Genomic DNA, 8666 nt, shown 5'->3' on the forward strand with positions numbered 1-8666 from the left:
TTTCTTCAGAAGCCGCTGCCTGCCTGGTGAGGTGGGAGGGCAGGAAAGAGATACAGACCAACCAGGAGAACCAAACTATCTGCCTGTCAGCTCCATCCATTTCCCACAGATGTTGGGACTCCACCTTGAGAAAACCCTGTCTTGATTTCTGAAGTGTGGCTGCTCAGTAGATACATGCTAATCCATATGCTGGTTCTGCCATTTGTCTGCCCCCAATTATTTGGGCCGGTTTGCAGTCTAGTCGGTTGACTACAACGTTTTGCCTAATCTGATGGGAGGGAGTTGTACACCCTTTTAACCATATGACTCTTCTGACAGGCTTTCTGGGAAAGGCTGGGTGCTGGATCAGACTAGTATCTTGCCCAAGTTGATGCTTTTGTCCAGCGCTGCCAAGGATCTCCTGGAGGTAGGTGGCATGTCGCCCCCAAAGCCTGTCCCTACAAATGCTTTCACTTGTTTGTCTCCTCACAGGTTTCCAGGAATCATATTGATGTGAGCTGCAGATTCATAGGTTGCAGGTCCAGGCTGGATCTTCCTACTGCAGGTCAGACCATCTGATCTGGCGCTCTCTCAGGATGAATCCCATTTGGGGGAAAACGCAGGATAAAAATAAAAAATTAAAAATAAATGTTAGGCTGCTGGTGGGAAGAGAGATACGCAGCCTTGAGGACGAAGTGTGATGAGTTATAGTGGTAAAAAACGGCCCTGGCCTCTTTGTCCATAGGCTGTGACAGCCAGCCAGCACTTTGCACGCTGGGAAGATGGCAAGCAGACACCACTGCCTTGCTTCTTTGGCCAGAGGGGCCCCCAGATGGCCAGGAGCCTACTGGACGTGGAGGAAACCTTCCACAAGTACCCTAAACCCACTCCGGAATGTGAAGGGGGGATCCTAGACGTATAAAAAACACCCTTGCCACGAGCGACTTCAACGTGCTGAGATGCTCCCGCTATCCTTGAAAGGCCCTTAAGGAGGGAGGAGTTCTAGAAACGAATGAGGGTTTCCATAATTATTGTTTTAGCTACCGGTGGGCCACATTGTGGCTCCCCCAGAGTTGTTTTTGCAACCCTCTCCTGTGCCGAGAAGTTGAATAAAGTTGAAAAAGAGAGAGGAGTAGGGAAGCAGCACATCTTAGCCTGTCATATGTGAGGGATGGGCCAAGTTTTTAAATAATAAAACCAATGACTGTTACCATATTTGTGTCCATTGGCTACAAGCTGTTGTTTTTTCCTGGAAGCTCATCATAGACCGGCAGCTAATGGCTGTGGACCAACCACCCATCCTCAGCTCACCAGTTTGAGTACGCACTGGTGTTAAAGGGACACTGGGGAAATAACAAACAATCACTCCAGAGATCGAGGCAAAATCTAAGTTGGGGAATTATAATGCCCCGTGTGTTCTGACCATTCACTCCCTTGTGCTTTGAATTCCTTGGGGACCACAGCTTCCGTGCTGGTGTCAAGGACCGGAGGTGATGACCCAGAACTTGATGAGTTCCGCTTTTGAGACAGTGAACAGATGTCGAGCAAGGTGTTGAAGCCTGGACATCTTCCAGCATTTGTCATCACGCGAGGTACAGCTGAGGCAACCTGCCCTTTGAATCCAAGCAGGGCTGAAACTTGACAGTCCAGAAGAGAGAAAACAAGATTCAGCCCTGAATAACGCTTGCACTTGCAATGGGATATAGCTGCAGGGACCTGAAGACACCACAGTTGGGGAACTACATATTTGAAGTCTGAGAGTAACGACCTTGGGCAGTCCTTGCCCTTAACCCAGTGGCTGTCTTAGAAAGAGCTTAGCATTCCTTATCCCAACCAGACACCACATGAGCACCCAACTTCTAACCTGTTGGTTGCTGTTCTGTCAACAAAGCCTTGGAAGCTGTGCAAAGCGGCCGGTGTTGGGAGATTTGGGGAGGAACTCTGGGGAGTGCTCTGTTTGCTGGAAAACAAAGATCTTGTCCATGTTTTGCCCAGAAAGCAATCCCACCATCCTCCTTTCTCTCCCCAGGCCATCAAACGCACCTTGACAAGAAAACAGTGGACCTCTACATGCTGTTCAACACAGGGAACTCGCTCTGGTCAACAAAGGAACTGAGCAAGAAGTGCCATTCCTCCCACCATCACAGTGTCCTTACTCAGGCATGGCCCACTGGGTTCGTGCCTCTGCGACGTCGCATTGACAAACCCATGCAGGTGGGTCTTCTGTTCTAGTCCTGTCAGTACGACCAGAGGGGGGAATGGCGTTGTCCACTGCTCTGCCATTGTGGCGGTGCCCATCTGGCCTGACTGTCCTTGAGCCCAACGCTTTTGTGTAGTTGGTGTGACTATGGAACACAAATCAGCTGAAATCTCCATGCTGTGCATTGTGTAAACGTTTACCAATACCAACTCTGCTAAGGCTATCCTTCACCAACACTGGGACTCACATGTGTCTCTGATAGCCCCCCTTGACCATTCAGTGGCTAGTGGACAGTGGCTGGCGGGGATTAGAGGAGTGTCTGGCAATGTCCCCATTGCTGCCTGAGGACAACTTCTACCAAGACCCACTGGACATCTTCCAGAGGTCTAGCAGATGATGTCATTGATTTGCATCTTGTTATGGAAATATAGCCCAGACCACATTTCCCAATCCCCTCTGCTCTCCACCAGCAATGGAACAGACTGAGGTGGTGTCTGCAGTGTCTTGGGAGTCCTGGGGAGCTTGTCATTTCAGTAGGAGGAAGGGACCCTTTCTCCTACCAACCTCTGCAGCAACCAGACAAATAACCTACCACAAGCACAAGGTATAGAATACTCTTGCATCATATCACTAACATATCTGGCTGTAGATCCCAGGCAGTTCTGATGGTCAGTGAGTGGTGTGGTGGGCAGTCCAAGGGTAAACACCAGCGAAACCACCTGAAGCCTCTCTTATAACTTAGAGCAGTTAACCCCTGCCTCCTTATTACGTAACAGCAGACGTGTCTATCTTCAAGAGGTTTCAAACTTATTTCCACATAATCTAGTTGTCCCTTAATATGGCAGAGAGACAGTGAGCAATGGTTTTTCTGCTTTGGTCATCTGACTACAGAAATTGTGGGTGGTGGGCAAGCTCAAGGGCTCCCTGGGCTATTTTCTGCCTCCATACTCTGCTTTGTAAAATACCAGCCTCCCAAAAGTGAACTAGAAGATTCTGAAGTCAACTTTTGGTTTATAAAAACACACATACACGCACACACATGCACACAGTTCTTTTGGAGGAGCCACAAACAAAGCATGAGAGTGATGCATCTTAAGGACAATAGCTACTCCTGATGGCCTTTCAGAGTGACAATTCCATTTTCCGCCAGCCAGGAATTTCCCACCATTTTGAGGTACTGGAAGGATAGGCAGAGGCCTGACTACCGGAAAGGGCCTGAAAGAGATGCGGCCATTTGACCCATCCCTCAAGTAAATTATGTCCAGTGGTTACAGAGACCCCTGTACCCAGTAACACACTTTCTCTCACAGCAGTTTATATCGCTTGTGGGGCTGGCGGAAGGTAATCCTCCCCAGCCCTCCTGTGACTTGGGGCCCATTGTTGGTCAGCAAATCATTGGCTCTTGCGTGTAGACACATCCTGCTCTTATGCATCGAGCAACCTCATCAATGTTTTTGTCTCTTCTCAGCTATTTACCTCACATAGCACCTCTGTTGCTGAGTTCTGGACAGGTCTTATTTCTTTGAGTACGAAACCAAAATGGCATTTCCACCATCAATCAACCTCCCCCCCCTCTCTCTGTTTATGCCCTGAAGACTGAAATTGCAAAACCTTGTAGGATATAAAACAAACACTGCTAACCGACGGGCTCCCCTCTGAACCGCCCTGCCCAATTCCTGCTTCTCCCCTGCCAGAGCCTTCATTTTATGTTACTACTTAGTAGTTGCCAAATTCCTGGCCTCCAATGATGCTCCTGTGCTCTGCTTAGACTGTTTATTGTGTCGGTGAGCTGTGCTTGTCCCCAAAACCTGCTCTTGGCAGGCAGCAGCGTGGTGATCTCAATACTTGTGCTCCACTGTCTCAGACCTGGGGAAGGTGGGTGGATGTACACACGCTTTGCAGGCCTAATGCCAAGAAAGTTCAAGGTTTCCCACTGGATTGCTTGATCCCAAACATGTGGTGGGTAAGCTCCAAGCTGAAAACAGCAGCAGCTGGAGGGGAGAGGGGAGAGTAGGAGACAATGTATCTGGTAGTGGCATTCAGAAGCTGGGTATGAGGACGATAAGAGCAGCGTTGAAAAAGTGACTTTTTAGGACTAGGACTCCCAGAATCTTCTGACCATGCTGGCTAGGAGACTTAGGACGCTGTAGTCCAAAGCCAAGATCCTATTTTGAAGCTAGCAGAACAGATAGTTCCACTGGCATACCTCTAAGTAGAATGACGGGAGAGCAGCGGGTAGTGCATGGGCAGTTCCTGCATCCAGCTGGGGGCTCCTGTTTCAGCTCAACCGGCCAACCTGTGACTGTCTTGGGGGGTTTATCAAACAGGTTTTTCCGCTCCGCTCTAGGGTGCTCAATCGAGTGATGCGAATTCACCTTTATCAACGTTAATGTATAACATTAATGAAAACACCTGGTTCCTTCCCAATGGAAGCTCCTCCCATGGGGCTTCCGCATTGCTTCCGGACTGAATCCTTACTGGCTCCTCCATTTGGAGAGTCCGCTAAATAAGTGAGTTGACAGGATTCGCATGAGGCTCCGCTCGAATTCACTGCGTATTGGTCTGGTGTGGAATGACACTTTGCTTGTGCTCTGGTACACCACCACACAAATCCCCAGGTGCAAATTTCCACTGATGCCGTGCTGCAATTTTGCCCCATACTCTGGTGCTCCCCTGAATGAAGCCATTCACGGTGCTCCCCCCAGTGAATTTCTTCACGCAAATAACTCAGTGTAGACAACTGCAGTCTACTGCGAAGTCTAATCCTTCCTCCACCTTGGCCCCCTTGGAAGGACGTCCGCCCCCACCCCCAAAGAGCCTTTAGAACCTTACTAACCCACTCTCTCCTCTTTACTGCAAATAATAATAAAATAATTCCAACAAACAACTCCCCATTAGCGCCTATGGGTTTTCGGCTTGCGAAGGCTTTTCGGGTTACGAAAGCGGCCGCGGAACGAATTAATTTTGTAACCCGAGGGAGCACTGAATAATAATTTTGCCGGTGGGTGATACATTCAGATGAAGCAGAGGGCATTTAGAGATAGGTGACATTCCCTATCATTCACGTGAGGCTAGGGATGGAGGGTAGATCCAGATGACAGATCCGAAGGGAAAGAAACAGGAGGCTGGAGGGAGAGATGGAACTCCCAGAATTCCATAGCCTTGAGCCAAGGACCCCACAAGAAACTCCAACTGTAATAATAATAATAATAATAATAAATTATTATTATTATTATTATTATTACATTTTAAAATAATATTAATAACAATAATAATTTAAGTTATTAGTTTGCTGAGGCACCAGAGCTCTCTGGCAGAGAAGGCTCAATATCTCAGGACACTACAGTTCCCAGAATTCCATAGCACTGAGCCAGGACAGTTAAAGTGGAGTTAAACTGGATTATCTCCCCAGTGTGGCTGCAACCTAAGAGAAGGCAACTGTTACAAAGGGGAGGAGAGATGTAGATGAAATAGATGAGGAGAATGACAAGAGGATAGATGTCGATGTGGTTGAAATAGATGGGGGCTCTGACAGGAAGGACCCCTTCGAATTTGTCTGCCAGGGATGGGAAAATAGAAGGGAGGAAGAAAGGGGAAGCTGTCATTCCCGTGAAAGTGGAACCAGGCTCCCTTCTTCATCCTGGAAATGCAAAGGTTCAGGATGCGTCCAGAGCCCCACTGAGCATGCGCAAGGGTCCCAATTCGAATCGTTGAATCCGCATGGTAAGCACTGGTGTGGTAATACAATTTGCACTCCCTCCGCTTTGCCTGAATCCGCATCACGTAATTTGCCTTGGATTCGATTCCCCCTCAGTTTGGAAGGGCAACGGAAGGGCAACCAGATGTGATAAGGAGCCCTGGTGGCGCAGTGGTTAAATGCCTGTACTGCAGCCATTCACTCAAAACCACAAGGTTGCGAGTTCAAGACCAGCAAAAGGGCCCAAGCTCGACTCAGGCTTGCATCCTTCCGAGGTCGCTAAAATGAGTACCCAGACTGTTGGGGGCAAATTAGCTTACTTGCTAATTAGCTTACTTGCTGTTCACCGCTATGATCTTTGGAATAGCAGTATATAAATAAAACAAATTATTATTATTATTATTATTATTATAAAACACGTTATAACGTCAATTCACATCGTTCAACCCACAGTCACCCCTGATCTTCGCTCCACTAACCTCTGTGTGATAAATGCCTTGGTTGTGGGAGTGGAGCTCTGCCCTTCTGCTGCACCAGCATGTCAGCCAAACCATTGTGCCACCATTCAGATTAAGGGAACTACTTGGATCAGGATATGGAATACCCCCTTGCACATGCTTCTAAAAAGTACAGCAACCTGTATAAGCAGAGTTTTTGCAGGCATAGTGCCCCAATGGCATCCTGGCCCTCAAAAATAACTTTTTCCCAATTTGGGGGGGAGGGGGGAGATGTAGGTGAGTAGGAAGAAGTAATAGAGCAGAGGGTGTCAAGCCAGGAGGTAACTAGCCAATAAACACTGAGTCACAAGATCTAATACCATGGTGGCAAACTTGTTCCACACGTGCCAGAGAGAGCACACAAAGCCCTTTCTGAGGGCATGCAGCAGAGGTTCGCCACCACGGGCTCCGTTCCTCCACCCCTCCCACTCTGGAAAGATGAGAGGAAGCCTTTCCATGGTGGGAGGGGTGGAGGAAAGGAGCACTCTGTTTCCCCACCTCCCCACCCTGGAAAATGGGGAAAAGCCATCCTCCATTTTGAAAAAGACTGAGAAGCATGGATTTATTTTATATCTATATGAGTGTTTTTAGCTCAGGATGACCATACTTGGTCCTCCTCCTATTCAGGACCTGCCCTCCATTTCAACTTCCTGGCCAACCTCCATTTTTTCCTTGCATGTTTTTCCCCCGGATGTCCCCCCGCACCAGGTGACACCCGATGCGGAAACGCCATTGAGTTTGGGCATTCAGACTCTAAAAGGTTCGCCATCACTGATCTAACAGGTTTGGTGAACAGATGCCTTTGGGGGCCTTTACTGAGTCTGTATGAGGCTCTTAAAAACGTGTGAGATGCCGCATAAATTTTAAAAAACCTGATTTGACTTTAGAGAATCTTAGCTTCTAGCCCCTCCTCATTGATTGTTTGAGAAACAGAACTCAGTTTGGTGGGTGGGGTGGTGGTCTGGAAGCAAAGGCCTTAAGCAGCTGTGCTATACGTGAAGCCAGATATCTTTCTCTGGCTTTTCACAACTGATCCCTGGCCAGCGTTGTCTCTCACCATAGTCTGATTAGCCGGGAGACATGCATGACCCTGCTGGGGCAGGTGACATCCTAGCCTTTCTGCAATCTCTGGACTCTTTGAGAAAAGGCAGGGATCAATCAATCAATCAATCAGCCAATCAAAGAAACATCCAGTCTGTTGAAGGCCCTGGCCAGTGTGCTAGAACAGCTCGTCTTTGTCCTCACTTGGCATTAATCCTAATTCCTGGTCTTGTTGCCCATTCCTCGCCTTCCGTGAACTGCCTGTCTCCCAGCACTTTACCTGCTGCCATTACAAGTCTAGAGACTGGCACCACTGCTAGCCTGAAGTTGAGCCCCAGAGCCCCAGAGTTGTTGGTCTAGAAAGTGAGAAGTCAGTGCCAGCTTCTCTGGCACCATACCGTCATAGAGGAAACCACAGCACCAGATGAGTGGTTAAGAATTATCCTTTGGGTGGGTAATCTCCACCCCTGCTACCATTTTAAAAAAGAGCATGGTTGTACTTATTTATACACCTGTTTTGGTGGGGCAGAACAACTCTACTGTAAGTGCCAAGAGGCAAGAAACAGAGGATGAGGAAACTCCATCCTCAAGAGACCCAGCCACCATCGTGCCTCTCTCTCTCTCTCTCTCTCTCTCTCTCTCAAAGCTGCAGCATGTCCAGCATCTGGGTTAGAGCAGTATTCCCCACCCAAGCCTTTCAGAGGGTTGGCACTGCAAGCCCAAACATCTGCATGGCCAATGGCATGGAAAATGTAGTTCAAACTGTTGCAAAGATGCAAAGTGGGGAAGGATGACCCAAGAGATGCCTTCTTATTTTAACTCTGACTGCAGTTACAGGTGACACACAGTTCAGTGACAGAGATTTCAGTGTTGGTGGTCTTTTTAAAACGAGATCCCCACAATAGGGAGATTGGGACAGGTTTGTAATGTGGTCCCTTTTGGGTCAGGAGAGCCTGGAGAGTAAAAGGCACAGTCTTCCCATGTCTGTATTTCTGGACCAAACAAGTATATGCCTTGACTCTGGGAACTGGCACTGGCTTGAGAACAGACAAAAGCACTAACTCCATGCTATGTCCTCACCCAACTGACTGTCAACTGAAAGAGTAGGAAACAGGTTCCCTCTGCCCTGAAGAGCAACAAGTTAGATCAAGGGTAGCATCTTTCAAGAAGTGACTGTAGGAGGGGGAGGCATACATTTGTGGTTCAAAGGGGAATTGGGTTTGCCTCATTGTTCATGGATTATTGACCCTCA

The 8666-nt window shown here is 48.2% G+C and overlaps 1 protein-coding gene and 1 pseudogene across 1 annotated transcript in view; one reads left to right on the forward strand and one right to left on the reverse strand.

Annotated features, from left to right (window-relative positions):
• The window catches only part of LOC121929042, a 20748-nt pseudogene extending 18172 nt beyond the window's left edge, over positions 1–2576 (forward strand).
• Positions 2577–4099: 1523 nt separating this feature from the next.
• Positions 4100–8666, reverse strand: part of LOC121929043 (dynein axonemal heavy chain 2-like) — a 12062-nt gene continuing 7495 nt past the window's right edge. Inside the window, exon 4 of the mRNA XM_042464363.1 lies at positions 4100–4225. Coding sequence (XP_042320297.1) covers positions 4100–4225 — 126 coding nt within the window. The remainder of the gene's footprint in view (positions 4226–8666) is intronic.

This window comes from Sceloporus undulatus, chromosome 4 (genome assembly GCF_019175285.1).
Source record: "Sceloporus undulatus isolate JIND9_A2432 ecotype Alabama chromosome 4, SceUnd_v1.1, whole genome shotgun sequence".
NCBI lineage: Eukaryota > Metazoa > Chordata > Lepidosauria > Squamata > Phrynosomatidae > Sceloporus > Sceloporus undulatus.